Raw genomic sequence first — 19,301 nt, forward strand, 5'->3', positions numbered from 1 at the left:
GATCTAAATAAATGAAGAGGTATAACACATTCATGGTTTTGAAGACTTGTTAAAGATGTCAATTTTCTCCAAATTGATTTATAATTTCAATCCAATCAAAACAGTAACTTTTACAAGATAAGACAAGCTGCTTCTAAAATCTGTGTGGAAAATGAAAAGAGAATACCAAAACAATCTTGAAACAGAAAAACGAAGTTTAGAAGACTTGTCCTACCTGATGTCAACACTTACTGTAAAGCTAAAAGGCACTAAATTACACACACACATACACACACGTTGTTTATAATACTTTATAGTTTTATGGTAGTAGTACAGTACTATAGCGGGGCTTCCCTGGTGGCTCCATGGTAAAGAATCTGCCTGAGAGTACAGGAGACTCAGGTTCAATCCCTGGGTTGGGAAGATACAGGGAAATAGCAATCCATTCCAGTATTCTTGCCTGGGAAATCCCATGGACAAAGGAGCCTGACGTGCTACAGTCCATGGGGTGCAAAAGTCAGACATGACTTAGCAACTAAACAACAAATAGTACTATAGCAAATACATATACTCGGTTCAGTCGCTCAGTCGTGTCCGACTCTTTGCGACCCCGTGGACTGTAGCCTACAAGGCTTCTCTGTCCACGGGATTCTCCAGGCAAGAATACTGGAGTGGGTTACCGTTTCCTTCTCCAGGGGATCTTCCCGACCCAGGGATCGAACCCGGGTCTCCCGCATTGGAGGCAGAGGCTTTAACCTCTGAGCCACCAGGGAAGCCATATACTATAAAGCTATAAATTATTACAAATGAGACCACATGGTATTAAAATCAAGATAGACACATAAAAATCAATAGAACAGAACAGAGTCCAGAAATAGATCCACATAAATATGGCTGACTGACTTTTGACAATATACAATGGCAATTTACAGGAAAAGGATACTTTTTCAACATATCATCCTGGAAAGCTTGAAGTCACATGTAAAAAATGAATTTTGACCTGTATCTCACACCCATACAAATATGGATTCAAAATGGGTCATAAAATACAGAAAAGATCATAGGAGAAAAATGTGACCCTAATTTAGGCAAAGAATTCTTAGATATGATGACAAACACACAATGTTTTAAAGATTAATATACTGGATTTAATCAAAATAAAAAATTTTTGCTTTGCCAAAGACATTAAGAGAATGAAAAAACAACTGCAAACTGGAAAAATATATTTGCAAGTTAAATACCTCACAAAGGATGTCCTTCAATTGGCAAATGGATAAACAAATTGTAATATATCCATACAAGAGAATGCTTCTCAGATTTCTACGCACTGGTTCTGTTCTATTGATTTCTATGGGTCCATCTTGACTTTAATACCATGTGGTCTTATTTATAATACTTTATAGCTTACTTTGTCTTATTTCCTAAGATGAAAAGGGCAAATAAAATGATAAATAAAAGGTTAAAAATCCCTGCTTTAAATCCCACCCCCATCTGACAAAGCATCCCTTTTTTCAGGGCCTCTAACACCCTTCATATATGCAAGAAGGGTCCCTCTCTCCAATTATGTAACAGCTTATACCCATGACAGGGAAACAGTTTTTTAACCAGTAATCATTATTTGTTTATGCCTACTGGACAGCAGAGTCCATATAACATTAAATCATAAACATATATATAAGAAAGACTTCAGAGGTAATAATACAAAGTTGAATGAATTGTATTTTCTGAAACTACAGACTGAAGTAACCTAAAAAAGTCAATCTACCTTATATCTCAAATAAGAAAGAATTCAATGAAAGCATCTAAAATATGATCTTGTTACTAAGAATGCATGGAGAAGGGTAGGAAGTTTCTGTTTTCTAAATCCTACACTGTGCACACATTACAATATCTTGTTTATTCATTAAAAAAAAAATAAAAATACCTGTTTCAAAGGTTTCTATAGTAACAATACTCTTTAATTCCTTAGGTTAAGTAACAGCAACCAACCAAGCAAGGAAGTTACAGCAGTCACGTAAGCACTGGAAATGCCCAAACAGCAGGAGGGAGTGAGGGAATCTAACTACAAAAGCTACAAATTCAACTGTGGATGCAGGAAAAAACAGATTTTTTTCTTTTAATCTATGGTAGGAAGATGATCTGGTGAGTACTATATGGGGGGAAAAAAGAAATATTCTTGGAATATAAAAAATTAAATATTTTAATAGCAATTCTATTACAAGGCAGTATCTACTTCCTATCAATAAAATGCACTAGTTAAAAACCTTTTCCAGTAGAATATACATCTTATTTTGTAAGACAAAAAATGACAAATAAAATTTGCTTTTCTATATTTCTTATGATTATCTGATGACAAAATGAAATATAGCCACACAAAACTATTCGTTCACTTCCAATGTATTTCATTTTTATACATATAATTACCATAATTTTTTAAAGCTTCATAACAAAAAAATGTAACGTTCAATCTGTACTAATTTGCCATACCTCTACCCACATCTTGGAAATTTTTTATTATAAGCAGTCAAAATTATTAGTCTTTAGATCATTTGTTCGCCTTCCCTGATGGCTCAGTCAGTAAAGAATCCATCTGCACTGCAAGAGACCTGGGTTTGATTCCTAGGTCAGGAAGATTCCCTGGAGAAAGAATGGCTACCTACTCCAGTATTCTTGGCTGGAAAATCCCACAGAGGAGCCTGGAGGGTTATAGTCCATGGGGTCACAAGAGTCGGACATGACTTAGCAACTAAACCACTACCACCATCAGATCATTTTTTTCAGATTATAAGATTACTATTTAATCACAGGAAACCTGTAAATAACAGCAGCAAAAATTCTTTAAATAAAAAGAGTTTAACAAATAAAAACAAGCATTGTTACCATTTTTTTCTGAGGTACTATCTTATAGATCAGAAATAATGCTATTAATCAATATTTATTACTGAACAGTCCTATTCAGTAGGGAGGTAAATACTGCCATTTTACAGATATGTCAACTAGAGTTTAAAGAGGTTAGGAAACACATTCTAGGTGGTCACAGAGATAAGTGGCAGACCTTAATACAAATTTTCAATTACCACCATCAATGGATATATAGATAAGGCTGTACTATATTCTAACCTAACATCTTACATCATAAAAATTACATGTTATTTTTAGATGGCTATTCAATATAACAGTATATGGTCTTCTCTACTGGATCAAATTATTTTTGTATATTATTCGGAATAGTGATTCATTCAATACAAAAAATAAAAACTAGATAGTGCAAGATTTCGCTTGTCTACTTCTAAATTTAAATTAAAATATATAATTCAACTTACTCTTTTACTGAGGCAAATAACTGGCCACATACTGCAACCTAAAGTGCAGCAGCAACAAAGGCAGCCACAAAGTAGCCAACGTACATTAACAGGAAGGTTCTTCTTAAGACAACTGTTGACTCTGTTGATGCTGGCTTTAAATTCTTCAGGAGCTACCTAAAGAAAAATTTTAAGAAATAACAATACTGAAATATTAATGTCAATAAACATGTCTCTTTAACATAAATTTTTTTCTAATTTGTTAGGAAAAGACTATTTTTGAGGTATATAAATAATGTCTAAATAATTGACACTCACTTTTCCAGTTAATGAAGAGGGGAATTCTGATTCAAATTTGTTGCTCAGTCCAAATCTATTTAAAAAAAAAAAAAAAGAATATGTTATTATATGTCACTGTTGCAAAAAATAGACCATTTAACTTAATAAAAGGTCAAGTAAATAAGAGCACAACTTTATAACTTTATACACAGAATAACAATGGAAGCTTAAGACATTATAATTAGCAATTTATGAAATGCAAAACGCAATTCTGCAGCTGAATCAAAACTTTTATACAAGAGGTTAAGAATTTATATAGACATCACTTTTCTTGGAGTTATCTTTGTGAGCCAAATATTAATGAAACAGAAAACAACACAACTGTCCAATTTTGCCAAAATTACTAAGATTCTTCCAATTAAGTAACAGAAAGCTAAAATCTCTGCTATTAATTACTCTTTAGGTCAAGAGCATTCTGTTAATACTCAACAAAATAGTAACTTGTCTAAGAATGCAAATAACGTTTTCTAAGACCACCTGGAGTAACTGGCAAATTTGGCCTTGGAGCACGGAATGAAGCGGGGCAAAGGCTAATAGAGTTTTGTCAAGAGAATGCACTGGTCATAGCAAACACCCTCTTCCAACAACACAAGAGAAGACTCTACACATGGACATCACCAGATGGTCAACACCGAAATCAGATTGATTATATTCTTTGCAACCAAAGATGGAGAAGCTGTATACAGTTAGCGAAAACAAGACCAGGAGCTGACTGTGGCTCAGATCATGAACTCCTTATTGCGAAGTTCAGACTTAAATTGAAGAAAGTAGGGAAAACCACTAGACCATTCAGATATGACCTCAATCAAATCCCTTATGATTATGCAGTGGAAGTGAGAAATAGATTTAAGGGACTAGATCTGATTGATAGAGTGCCTGATGAACTCTGGACGGAGGTTCGTGACATTGTACAGGAGACAGGGACCAAGACCATCCCCATGGAAAAGAAATGCAGAAGAGCGAAATGGCTGTCTGAGGAGGCCTTACAAATAGCTGTAAAAAGAAGAGAGGCGAAAAGCAAAGGAGAAAAGGAAAGATATAAGCATCTGAATGCAGAGTTCCAAAGAATAGCAAGGAGAGATAAGAAAGCCTTCCTCAGTGATCAATGCAAAGAAATAGAGGAAAACAACAGAATAGGAAAAACAAGAGACCTCTTCAAGAAAGTTAGAGATTCCAAGGGAACTTTTCATGCAAAGATGGGCTCGATAAAGGACAGAAATGGTATGGACCTAACAGAAGCAGAAGATATTAAGAAGAGGTGGCAGGAATACACAGAAGAACTGTACAAAAAAGATCTTCACGACCAAGATAGTCACGATAATGTGATCACTGACCTAGAGCCAGACATCTTGGAATGTGAAGTCAAGTGGGCCTTAGAAAGCATCACTAGGAACAAAGCTAGTGGAGGTGATGGAATTCCAGTTGAGCTATTTCAAGTCTTGAAAGATGATGCTGTGAAAGTGCTGCACTCAATATGCCAGCACATTTGGAAAACTCAGCAGTGGCCACAGGACTGGAAGAGGTCAGTCTTCATTCCAATCCCAAAGAAAGGCAATGCCAAAGAATGCTCAAACTACCGTACAATTGCACTCATCTCACACGCTAGTAAAGTCATGCTCAAAATTCTCCAAGCCAGGCTTCAGCAGTATGTAAACCGTGAACTCCCAGATGTTCAAGCAGGTTTTAGAAAAGGCAGAGGCACCAGAGATCAAATTGCCAACATCCGCTGGATCATGGAGAAAGCAAGAGAGTTTCAGAAAAACATCTATTTCTGCTTCATTGACTATGCCAAAGCCTTTGACTGTGTGGATCACAATAAACTGTGGAACATTCTGAAAGAGATGGGAATCCCAGACCACCTGACCTGCCTCTTGAGAAACCTGTATGCAGGTCAGGAAGCAACAGTTAGAACCAGTCATGGAACAACAGACTGGTTCCAAATAGGAAAAGGTGTACGTCAAGGTTGTATATTGTCACCTTGCTTATTTAACTTATATGCAGAGTACATCATGAGGAACGCTGGGCTGGAAGAAGCACAAGCTGGAATCAAGATTGCTGGGAGAAATATCAATAACCTCAGATATGCAGATGACACTACCCTTATGGCAGAAAGTGAAGAGGAACTCAAAAGCCTCTTGATGAAAGTGAAAGAGGAGAGTGAAAAGGTTGGCTTGAAGCTCAACATTCAGAAAACAAAGATCATGGCATCTGGTCCCATCACTTCATGGGAAATAGATGGAAAAACAGTGGAAACAGTGTCAGACTTTGTTTTTTTGGGCTCCAAAATCACTGCAGATGCTGATTGCAGCCATGAAATTAAAAGACGCTTGCTCCTTGGAAGGAAAGTTATGACCAACCTTGGTAGTATATTAAAAAGCAGAGACATTACTTTGCCGACCAAGGTCCGTCTAGTCAAGGCAATGGTTTTTCCCGTGGTAATGTATGGATGTGAGAGTTGGACTGTGAAGAAAGCTGATCGCCGAAGAATCGATGCTTTTGAACTGTGGTGTTGGAGAAGACTCTTGAGAGTCCCTTATACTGCAAGGAGATCCAACCAGTCCATTCTAAAGGAGATCAATCCTGGATGTTCATTGGAGGGACTGATGCTAAAGCTGAAACTCCAATACTTTGGCCACCTCATGAGACGAGTTGACTCACTGGAAAAGACTCTGATGCTGGGAAAGGTTGGGGGCGGGAGGAGAAGGGGACGACGGAGAATGAGATGGCTGGATGGCATCACCGATTCTGTGGACATGAGTTTGAGTGAACTCCGGGAGTTGGTGATGGACAGGGAGGCCTGGCGTGCTGTGATTCATGGGGTCGCGGAGAGTCGGACACGACTGAGCGACTGAACTGAACTGAACTGAAGACCAGCATATCTACACTGCTATTATACCCAGAGAATGTTAAAAATATTTGGAACAATATGGCTACTTTAACTTTCAAATACTAAGACATTTGCTATACATATTTCCAGAGAAATGAAACCAAGGTAGTACATTTTAACATCTTTAAGCTTTTAAATGTTTGCACAGATCATGAAGGTTGACTGGGCACTTGACTATTTCTTTGCATAAGTTAGCAGGAAAGAAAAAAACACTCACAGACACATTGGTAACAGCAGATTGCACCCTGGAAATAAAATTGAAATGTTTATATATGATAATTTTCTACTGGATTCTGGAGCCAAATCTTTTTTCCAGTTTTATTGAGATCTACTTGGCATATAAAACTGTATTAGTTTAAGATATACAACCAAATGATTTGATACATGCATACACTGTGAAATGATTACCAAAGTAAGTTCACTAGTTCATATCCATCATCTCACATATTTTTTTTTCTCCTGTGAAGGAAATGCTTAAAATTCACTGTCTTAGCAGCCAGTCTTGAATATACAAGACTGCATCTTAAATAGCTGGCACTGATGAGAGGGATCCCCTGGGATATTCTGTATGAAAGAGCTGGCCAGGGTTTCCGACTCAAACATCAGTGAAGCCACAGAGAGAAATCAAGTAGGTAGTCTGTGTTAAGGCAGTAAGGGGTGATGGAGACTGGCCAGGTATTGTGTGAATGTAATGAGTCAGATCCAGCTGACTACTGTCACACTAGAATGCAGGCCTACCTTTGACAGTCTATATGACTTTCTTCTTCTAGGAGGAGCTAGAAAACCAGACCTCTATGCAAAATTTCCCACCTTTAAAATAGTGTGCAAGTCAATCACAGCACTTCTGTGGGTCAGGTTGTCATTTGCATCATGACCTAGACTTCTCCACAACATCTAGATGGTGGCATTGGAGACCATCCTGTCATCATCTTCAAGTATTTTCAAAAATTATTTAATAGTAGCATTGAAATAACATCAATATGTCTTTCTAAACAACGGATACTATTGATGAAAAAAACTACAATACAATTACCTAGGTCCAAGACAAAGTTCTCTTCAGACTAAACATAAACCATTACTATTTAATATAACTCTGGTATTGGTGATATTCTCTTTCCAAGACTCTGAGTTAAACCTGTTTTTAAATATGGGGGCCTCAGAACAATGTGGTTCTACTTGAAATTGCCCCTATAGATAATTCACCTCCAACTGCAAAGGTCTTAGCACGAGGAAAAGGTGCACAGTGCTTGCTGATAGTTCTGAAGTCTCCAGATAATGGACTTCCTTTTCATCTATTTCTCTTAGAGGAGATATAATTCAACAAATATTTACTGAGTATTGGTTTCTAAATTATACATTTCCATCTCTTGTGTCATCTCCTTTTGTCTGGTGACTTTTTCCTTCAATCAATAGGTTTCATTTCAATCACGTTTAGCATTGCAATTAACAATCTCCTTCCAAATGGTTTTGAAATTTAGAAAAGCAACAACCAGATACCTCCAAGTCTCCTAAAGATAAGTGTCTTCCCCTACCATCTTCAGCCATTAATATTTAATATATTTAAATATTTAAAACAGATTATTTTATCAAATACCAATAGTTTGCCAGGTAATATGCCACACTGGAGGGAGCAGTCCAGCATGAGTATAAACATCAATTTCCTTTCTTTCCCAAGACTGGATACTCCCTACAATAGGGCTGAGTGGCTAGGTGTTGATGCTTTACCCAGGGAGCACTACCAGCTAATTGCCCTGCTGTTCCTGTAAGTCAAGGTTCCTTTTAAGTCAGGCTAGTAGTTATTCTTCTGAGTAAGAACTAGCAGTCACAAAGACTTTTCTTAGGCACTCCCCTCTTCAGTCATACTTTTGATGTGTCTTAAGAACAGACAGTAACCCTTCTTCCTTTCTTCATCTCGCCCCCAAAAGAATGACGTGTTCACAATAGATGGGACTGCTTAGCTCCGCCACCAGCCTTTAACTTGGTGCCAATGATTTTTCCATTTTGCCTCACTTGTGGTTTCCCACCTTCTGAACAAGAATACCTGTAAAGAGTGTCAAAAAGATACTGCTGTTGAAGAGCTTGGAGTCTCCCAAGCCCACAGGAGTGAATCCCAACAGCAATTTGCTTTCCTTTTAAAAGTCTTAAGAAGACATTTACATTTGAATCAAGTACTTCGTGATTACAGGCGAATGGAGCCATGATAACCAGGCACCCTTTCCATTAGCAACAGTCAGAACTGTACATGGAACAACCGACTGGTTCCAAATAGGAAAAGGAGTGCGTCAAGGTTGTATATTGTCACCTTGCTTATTTAACTTATATGCAGAGTACATCATGAGGAACGCTGGGCTGGAAGAAGCACAAGCTGGAATCAAGATTGCCAGGAGAAATATCAATAATCTCAGATATGCAGATGACACCACCCTTATGGCAGAAAGTGAAGAGGAACTCAAAAGCCTCTTGATGAAAGTGAAAGAGGAGAGTGAAAAGGTTGGCTTGAAGCTCAACATTCAGAAAACAAAGATCATGGCATCTGGTCCCATCACTTCATGGGAAATAGATGGAAAAACAGTGGAAACAGTGTCAGAGTTTATTTTTTTGGGCTCCAAAATCATTGCAGATGCTGATTGCAGCCATGAAATTAAAAGACACTTACTCCTTGGAAGGAAAGTTATGATCAACCTTGATAGTATGTTAAAAAGCAGAGACATTACTTTGCCAACCAAGATCCGTCTAGTCAAGGCTATGGTTTTTCCTGTGGTCATGTATGGATGTGAGAGTTGGACTGTGAAGAAAGCTGATCGCCGAAGAATTGATGCTTTTGAACTGTGGTGCTGGAGAAGACTCTTGAGAGTCCCTTGTACCGCAAGGAGATCCAACCAGTCCATTCTAAGGGAGATCGATCCTGGGTATTCATTGGAAGGACTGATGCTAAAGCTGAAACTGCAATACTTTGGCCACCTCATGTGACGAGTTGACTCACTGGAAAAGACTCTGATGCTGGGAAAGGTTGGGGGCGGGAGGAGAAGGGGACGACCGAGAATGAGATGGCTGGATGGCATCACCTACTCTGTGGACATGAGTTTGAGTGAACTCCAGGAGTTGGTGATGGATAGGGAGGCCTGGCGTGCTGTGATTCATGGGGTCGCAGAGAGTCGGACACGACTGAGCGACTGAACTAAACTGAACTGCTATTTAAACATTTGGTGTCAAGACCTCTTTGCTCTCTTAAACCCTTGAGCACTTCACTGAACTTAAGTTTATGCGATTTATATTTATCACTGTTTTGGATTATACATTAGAACTGAAACCCCTAAAACATTTAAAATATTTTTTCATAAATGAGTCCACTATATGCTAATGAAAATGTTTTTATGACAAATATTTTTCAAAGCAAAAAACTTTAATTTAATGAGATCTTCACACATCTCTTTAAAGTCCAACAATGGGAGACAGCTGAATTTTTACATCTCTTTCTGCATTCAGTCAGTAGTAACATGCTCTTCTGAGTGCATGAGTGCTGAGTCTTATCTGACTCTTTGCAACCCCATGGACTGCAGCCCTCCAGGCACTTCTGTCCACAGAAATTTTCCAGGCAAGAATACTGAAGTGGGTTGCTATTTCCTACTGCTGGGGATCTTCCCAACTCAGAGATGGAACTCATGTCTCCTGCACTGGCAGACGCATTCTTTACCACTTGAGCCACCAGGTAATCCCCCATGCTCTTTTGGTTAATGTTTATAAAGAAAATTGAGTTTCTCCAGATATGTAGCTGGAAAATTGTGTATATTCTTTGCTATTATAACAACACTTGACAAGTGGTAGCTTATTAAGAATTTTTTGCAAGGTGGAAAAAAATTTTATCAATGAACTTTTAATACTCTTAAATTAAAATCCACTGTATATCTTTTTTTTACTAGCTTTTTTTTTTCACCCATACCTGATTCTATAAGTTCATATATCTGCACCTTGGAAAACATTGGTAGATTGAGTGATGCAGGTTTCCAAATGCTGATACACGTCATTGTGTGATATCAGAATCATCACACTATAACTACCAATCTCATCAAAAGTTTTGGGAAGTTGTCAAGCTCACAGTGGCAAATATAAGTTTTCTAAAAATTCTAATTTTCATCTGAAAGCTGGAATTATTGACAACAAATGCTATCAGCTGTTCTACCTGAACTGAGTCTTGCTTTACTTTAAAAAAAAAAAAAAAGAGGCTGAATAACCAGCACTATATAAACAAAAGAAAATGGCTGCTTTAATTTAAGCTACCATTAACAACTTAAAAACTAACTTCAAAGCATATTACTTTAATAGATGACTCTTTCCCTAGCTTTGAATGTTGCTGTTGGAGACAGGCAGTAGCTGTGGATTTTAACAAGTGTCCTTCGTAGCCAAAGCAATAAAAGAAGAAGGAAAAATGCAGGGGAAAGTTGGAAAAGGTAAGTACAAGGAAAGAGAGAAGAAACAAAAAAGAAAGTGAAGACTGACAAAGTGTTACCAACAACTGTCTTAATTACCATTCAATACTTACTACCTATCAGTCCATTAGATGTCTGAAAGAAAATGTAGACATGTGCTACATCTAGGTGGTGATGGAATTCCAGTTGAGCTATTTCAAATCCTTAAAAATAATGTTGTTAAAGTGCTGCACTCAATATGCCAGCAAAATTGGAAAACTCAGCAGTAGCCACAGGACTGGAAAAGGTCAGTTTTCATTCCAATCCCAAAGAATGGCAATGTCAAAGAATGCTCAAACTACCGCACTTGTACTCATCTCACATGCTAGCAACGTAATGCTCAAAATCCTCCAAGCCAGGCTTCAACAGTACATGAACTGTGAACTTCAAGATGTTCAAGCTGGATTTAGAAACGGCAGAAGAACCAGAGAACAAATTGCCAATATCCGCTGGATCATCGAAAAAGCAAGAAAGTTACAGAAAAACATCTACTTCTGCTTTATTGACTATGCCAAAGCCTTTGACTGTGTGGATCATACAAACGGTGGAAAATTCTTCAAAAGATGGGACTACCAGATCACCTGACCTGCCTCCTGAGAAATCTGTACGCAGGTCAAGAAGCAACAGTTAGAACTGGACATGGAACAACAGACTGGTTCAAAACCGGGAAAGGAGTACGTCAAGGCTGTATATTGTCACCCTGCTTATTTAACTTATATTCAGAGTACATCATGAGAAACACTGGGCTGAAGGAAGCACAGGCTGGAATCAAGATTGCCGGGAGAAATATCAATAACCTCAGATATGCAGATAACACCACCCTTATGGGTAAAAGCGAAGAAGAACTAAAGAGCCTCTTAATGAAAGTGAAAGAGGAGAGGGAAAAAGTTGCCTTAAAACTCAACATTCAGAAAACTAAGATCATGGCATCCAGTCCCATCACTTCATGGCAAATAGATGGGGAAACAATGGAAACTGACAGACTTGATTTTGGGGGGCTCCAAAATCACTGCAGATGGTGACTGCAGCCATGAAATTAAGACACTTGCTCCCTGGAAGAAAAGCTATGACGAATCTAGACAGCATATTAAAAAGCAGATACATTACTTTGCCAACAAAGGTCTGTCTAGTCAACGTTATGGTTTTTCCAGTGGTCATATATGAATGTGACAGTTGGACTATAAAGAAAACTGAGTGCTGAAGAATTGATGCTTTTGAACTGTGGTGTTGGAGAAGACTCTTGAGAGTCCCTTGGACTGCAAGGAGATCCACCCAGTCCATTCTAAAGGAAATCAGTCCTGAATATTCATTGGAAGGACTGATGTTGAAGCTGAAACTCCAATACTTTGGCTACCTGATGCAAAGAACTGACTCACTGGAAAAGACCCTGTTGCTGGGAAAGACTGAAGGCAGGAGGAGAAGGGGACGACAGAGGATGAGATGACTGGATAGCATCACTGAGTAAGCTCTGGGAGTTGATGATGGACAGGAAAGCCTGGTGTGTTGCAGTCCATGTGGTCGCAAAGAGTCAGACACGACTAAGCGACTGAACTGAGCTGAGCTACATCTACATCTATTCCTATTACCTGAAAGATTTTGTCCTGAATCACTGTTAAAATAATCATTGCTTTAGAAGTGATAAAAGATTTAAACTGTTTTCAAAGAATGGCAAGAAGATAAAATACATCCAACTTAGCCTATTTTATATATTACAAGTTTACAATCTACTAGAACTTTGAGAAAAAGAGAATTCATTCAAATCAAACTATTGAGCACCTTCTATGTAACATTTCATGATCACAAAGTCCTACAAAGGAAGGCTTGCATAGCTTTTTAAATTTTTTTTAAGAAAGCATTTATGAGGCCGATTTTTAGCTTTTGCCTGTGTGTGGGGCTGGGGGATAGGGTGGATTTTAGTTACCTGACCAGTATTGAACCTGGGCCCTTGGCAGTGAAAGTGAAGAGTTCTAACCTCTGGACTGCCAGGAAATTCCTCCAGTTCTTACTTTTATATAAATTGAGGTAATTTTGAAAGTTCTTAGAAGTTCTTATAATATACTTGGTGAAGTTCTGCAAAGGGACTGAAACCTTACACCTAAGTCTAAATGGAATTTTGAAACAGGATTCTTTTACTCATACCCCACCTACTTTCATATCACTGTCGCCTCACTCCTAATCTACAGCCAAAACTCAGAGTAAGCGACTCTAATCTGTTACCCTGCACTCTCATCTTTACCCTGCACTCTCATCTTCATCCAATTCAGAACCTCTCTTCATGATAGATCCTACTCTTTCCAAACTTCTTTTAATATTTAACTTTGGAACCTCTAATTACTGATCTGCTACTTGGATACCTTAAATAGGTATATTTTCTCCTATGAAATGACAAACTCTCCTTAGAAATTCTCAACTACAGTTCATTCTCTGGAGTCCATCTTCCAGACTCCATCTTCCACGTTCTCATAATACTTGACTATATTCTGTCTTGCATAGCCAATTATCATGTCTCATTATAACAATGTCATAAGCCTAATTCCCTACCTTGATAATCAGTGAGATGGTTATAGGTAGGCATGATATCTTAACTATCTTTATATTCTAAATGTCTGGCCCAATGCCTGATAAATATTCAATAAATATTTGCTAAATAAATTAATTTCCAAGCCAGAAAAGTGGTTTGTTGCTGCTGCTGCTAAGTCGCTTCAGTCATGTCTGACTCTGTGCAACCCCATAGACGGCCTCCTACCAGGCTCCCCCGTCCCTGGGATTCTCCAGGCAAGAACACTGGAGTGGGTTGCCATTTCCCTCTCCAATGCATGAAAGCAAAAAGTGAAAGTGAAGTCGCTCAGTCGTGTCTAACTCTTAGCAACCTCATGGACTGCAGCCTACCAGGTTCCTCCATCCATGGAATTTTCCAGGCAAGAGTACTGGAGTGGGGTGCCATTGCCTTCTCCAAGAAAAGTGTTTTACATTTCACTAACTCCTCACTGCAAACTTCCACTTCACTGTTCTCTCTTCTGATGCACACGACTCTCACATTGTTCCAAGCCCCAACCATCATTTTCAGTATTCCAGGTCACTCCCTCTGTGTTGAGGATCCCCAAGATCATCCTCTGGTTTGATGATTCACTAGGAAGACTCAAGGGACTCAACATATTGTAATCAGAGCTAGATTTACTACAGCAAAAGGGTACAAAGCAAAATCAGCAAAGGGAAGAGGGATATGGGGTGAAGTCTACAGGAAACCATAAACAAGCCTGCAAGAATCTCTTCTCAATGAGGAATACAGGATGTGCTTAGTTCCTCCAGGAATTAGTTTTCACAACATATATATAATGTTGTCTACCAGGAAAGCTCATCAGAGAGTCAGTACCAAAGCTTTTACCAGGGACTAGTCACATAGACCCCCTCTACTTAGCATGTACCAAAATTCCAGACACCCAGAAGGAAAGCAGACGTTCAGTATAAACCACATTATTTGTACAAACAGTTTAGGCACAGTGAGCCATTCTTATCAATTCTGGGCATACTGGGAACACTTCCAAAGTACAAGTTCTCAGACACCAACCAAAAACCAACACAGCAAACAAGGCTTTTTAAGGACAGCAGTCTCAAGTCTGCTATGTTCTTTTCTGCACAACTTCACACTCTCTAAGGACACAGACATTTATGTCACAGATTTTTCTTTCCACAACAACTCCTGTCTTTATCCCAAATAATTCAATATTCAGCACCAAAATATAACTATTAACTGACCTTATCTATTCTGAGGAAATTCACTTCTATTTAATTCAGCAACCAACATCAACACTTAGAATTATATCCTGAAATTCGGAACTGTAAATTTCTCCTCTTACAACTAAACCATCAATCATTTCATTTCTCCCACTTTTATTAAATTCATTTCCTCGTGTCTGGTTGTAACCCACTCCTCCTTACTACTCCTCCTTGTTTTTCCATTCTAAATCTGCTCCCTATGACTCTACTTTCTCTTTACCTGCCAGAAATACACAGTCAATCACTTAACCATACTCAAAAAAACCCTTTATATTCTGCACCTCTAGAAAGTCTTTTGTCAATCTAATAGAAATGTTTACATTCTTCACTTCAATTTCCACTGCCTGGAGCTACATTAGGGAAAAAAAAAAAACACATAAATTACACCTAACTTCAGTTAGATTAATGCTGTAACAATCTTAAATCACTCATAATCAGCTTCCTTTTCCATACTTCACAACTGCTTCTCTGAATGCTCAGCCTTATCCTCACAACCCACTTTTTTTTCTTTTTGCAGATAACCATAGTTCCTTAACTCCAACCAAAGGGAAAAAGACCAATGAAACAAAAAACTGCTTTGCCTTCTCTCCCTTTCATGTTTAGATTTACCTATGTCTTCAGTAACAGTATCATCTTTCTCAATGGAGGCAAGCTAATCATTTACTACGGTGCAGCTCCTTCAGTCTCCTCAGAAATCTACTCATTTCTTCCTCTTTTGGGGCTCCTTACACGAAGCTTACAAAATTGCCTAAGTCTACTCAGCCTAAGAATCTGAACTCCTATTTTCCTCTCCCTCAACATATGATGGCATCCATCTCCTTTCCTTCCTCATACAGTGTCTTGAAAAAGTGTTCCACATTCATCTCTTTATCTCACCTCCCATTCATTATTCAAACCACTATAATCCAGGATGTAATCCAAATTTCTCTACTGATGAGACTGCTCTCAACAGAACAGTTGAAAACACTCTTTTCGTTGAGTCCTACTTATAGAGCATGCTTTCTCCTAGCAAACAGCTTGATTACCAGAGTAGGGAATGTCTTATTTGGTAAAGAATACAGCAAATACTTTCTTTGTTATGTCTTTTATTTCTGCCAAAGCTTTTGCTTTTTTAATCTATTCTACACCAACCAAAGAAATATTGGCAGATAAAGTTTTAATGAAACCATCCTTTTTTATTAAATGGACAAGAAAAGCCACATACTTCATGTTTGCTAACTACAAAATACCATCTTTAATGATTTTGATGTGACATAAGTTACTTAGTTTTGATACTACCTTAGTTCTAGCTCAGCAGGAGGGTTGGGGGAGAGGGGCTGGTTTTTTTGCTTTTTTTAAGTTTGGCAGGAGGTAGGGTTTGTTAGCTGGAGAAGGCAATGGCACCCCACTCCAGTACTCTTGCCTGGAAAATCCCATAGATGGAGGAGCCTGGTGAGCTGCCGTGTGTGGGGTCGCACAGAGTGGGAAACGACTGAAGTGACTTAGCAGCAGCAGCAGCAGCAGGGTTTGTCAGCAATGAAAGTGACATATGTTTCAGTTTAAATTGAAGCATTAGAAATTACTCCTTTTACCCATTATGTTCCTTCAAGTTTGAGGTTTTTAAATATAATAATAATAATCTAGTCTAAATATAATTGGCCATGGACAGTAATAAAAAGGCCAAATTTCTTAAAATAATAATTCAATATGCTTGAAAGAAGAATAATAGGTAGGAAGCTGAATTCAACCTAATAACCTAACATTTTATTAATCCAAAAAACTGGAAGCAGCAATTAATAAATAACTTTAAGACATAATTCAAGATGGGTGGCATCTTAATTTAGTTAGCGACAGAGACTAAGAGATGAGACAAAACTAAAAAACATTTTATGTTGGCAAGAAGGTCTTAAGATGGAAAATATCCATGTACTGTCAGTGAACTATAAATTATTACAACCATTCCAGAAATTAATTTGGCATTAAAAATATTTATACTTTTAGTAATTTTTCCTTTCAGGGATCTTGCCTAAAAAATAATCTGAAATGTGAATAAAAATATATGCATAATTAATTTCCTGAAACTTTATTCACAATAGAGAAAAATAAACAAAATATTGGGAATGTTAAGTAAACTACTACAGTATCTCAACATAATAGAATACTAGACAACTATTAAAAATGAAGTTGCAAACTAATAATATGGAAAGCACATATAAAATACCGTTAAGCAAAAAATACAAAAACATACACATAGCATATGATCTAGAATGTAAAGGAGAAAACCTTACAAAATCATAAACCCTTCAAGCACACAATTTGATAGTACATAGAAAGAGGAGCCTGGACTACCATCTATGGGGTCGCAAAGAGTCAGACACAACTGAATGCACACACACACACAAAGGGTCTTAAAAAAATTCATTACAGTGGCACAGATATGTTCATGAATAACCAAGTATTATGCAGTGTTTTTCTGTGTTTTTTGTTTGTTTTAAATATTTATTTATTTGGCTGCCTTGGGTCTTAGTTGTGGCATGTGGGATCTAGTTCCCTGAGGAGGGACTGAATCTGGGCCACCTGCATTAGGAGCTCAGAATCTTAACCACTGGACCACCAGGGAAGTCCCTGCAGTGTTATTTTGGTAAGGGAGATCTAAACACATTTTGTTTCATTTGTTGTTTCTTAAAATAGGATCTATTTTTCAGTAGATATATAAGCAAATATATTAAAAGTATTTTATAACATACAATAACATCAACATAATTTCTTGTATTTGAATCTTTTATTTGGTATTAACTAGGTATGTTCAATGGCAAGCCACTCCAGTACCCTTGCCTAGAAAATCCCATGGATGGAGGAGCCTGGTAGGCTGCAGTCCATGGGATCGCTATGAGTTGGACATGACTGAGCGATGTCACTTTCACTTTTCACTTTCACACACTGGAGAGGGAAATGACAGCCCACTCCGGTGTTCTTGCCTGGAGAATCCCAGGGACGGGGGAGCCTGGTAGGCTGCAGTCTATGGGGTCGCACAGAGTGAGACACGACTGAAGTGACTTAGCAGCAGCAGCAGTAGCAGCAGGTATGTTATCATAAGTAAAAAAGAAGTTTGGGGTTCACTAATCAACAGTTTTCCTAGATGCATTTCAACGTTTTCTATAGTTCTAGTCCATATAATCTCGTCCTTTTTTTTTTCCTTATATCTCCTCATATTAATGTCTCCTAGAATCCAGTGGTGCACTGTTATTTTGAATCAAAATGTTTTGAACTCACAGTGAATTTTGCCTTTTAAATAAAGGAAGTATAACAATCTGACTTCAATTGTGTTTTGTGCTGTGTTTATTTTCCTTGTTTCTGAATGCAGTGCTACTTTTAACAGTGAAAGTTTTAAAACAGTAGAAAGACTACAATTGTATGAAAGTAATTATGGTACACTAAAAGATACTACACCGCTCAAAACCATTTACATTAGAGAGTAGTCTGTTACTCTGAATGCCTAATTAGGATCCCCCTAAACTCTGGTGAATTAGATCACAAATGGGCATTTGCTTTAAAAATAACTAATTCCTAAGCTGTGGGATGGCCAGGGCTACCCAACCTGGACAACATTAACTAATTCAATCTGATCCTCTTTCTTGATGTATCTGAGAAAGTAACAACAGGTGGTAACAAGAAGCTGAAACGAAAGCCAAGATATAGTAAAGTTATGAGTAAGTAGAGGTTAAAACAAACAAACAAAAAAAAGACTAGGCTAAGCCAACAGTAACAGAAACTGTTAAGTTAAAAGGAAAAAGAGGTCTGCCAGTTCGTGGCAACAGCAGAAGCTAGAACTGAAAGGTAAGTCGCTGTGACAGACCACTAGACCAAAGGACACAAGTTGCTGAGAAAAATGACACAATAACTTCATCACCAGAGCTGCACTCAATTATCCAAAACAATAATATTCCAGTCTCCTCGAAGTCTGGCTATACAATCACAAAGTTTCCTGTCTTCTTTAATCTCCATGCACTCTTACAAAAAATTTGCACTAGGATAGGTCCCCTGAGTGTTTCTGTTTTTGGAAATCTAATAGAGACTAATACTTCAGACTATGTAAGAACCTGTAAATAACATTGGCAAATGTTCCCAATATATTAAATGAAGAATGCAGAATACAAAGTACTTTATAAGTATGGTTTCAATTTTTTAACAAAAATATTTACATAAACATAAAAACAGAAAAAGATTATCAAAATAGTGATTAACCTTGCTGCTGCTGCTGCTGCTGCGTCACTTCAGTCGTGTCCAACTCTGTGTGACCCCATAGACAGAAGCCCACCAGGCTCCCCCATCTCTGGGATTCTCCAGGCAAGAAGACTGGAGTGGGTTGCCATTTCCTTCTCCAATGTGTGAAAGTGAAAAGTGAAAGTGAAGTCGCTCAGTCGTGTCCGACCCTTAGCGACCCCACGGACTGCAGCCTACCAGGCTCCTCCATCCATGGGATTTTCTAGGCAAGAGTACTGGAGTGGCTTGCCATTGCCTTCTCCGATATAGTCACTAGTCTTAGGCAATAATATTATGGGTGGTATTTCA

General features: G+C 38.0%; 1 protein-coding gene across 1 annotated transcript in view; it reads right to left on the minus strand.

The window, feature by feature from the left end:
- Positions 1 to 19,301, minus strand: part of CHIC2 (cysteine rich hydrophobic domain 2) — a 62,315-nt gene that overhangs the window by 25,125 nt on the left and 17,889 nt on the right. The window contains exons 2-3 of the mRNA XM_055435068.2: positions 3,600 to 3,654; positions 3,303 to 3,458 (exon numbers count right to left, since the gene is read on the minus strand). Of these exons, the coding sequence (XP_055291043.1) occupies positions 3,303 to 3,458; positions 3,600 to 3,654 (211 nt within the window). The remainder of the gene's footprint in view (positions 1 to 3,302; positions 3,459 to 3,599; positions 3,655 to 19,301) is intronic.

This window comes from Moschus berezovskii, chromosome 5, assembly GCF_049115385.1.
Source record: "Moschus berezovskii isolate FMDL1 chromosome 5, NW_MosBer_1.0, whole genome shotgun sequence".
Classification (NCBI taxonomy): domain Eukaryota; kingdom Metazoa; phylum Chordata; class Mammalia; order Artiodactyla; family Moschidae; genus Moschus; species Moschus berezovskii.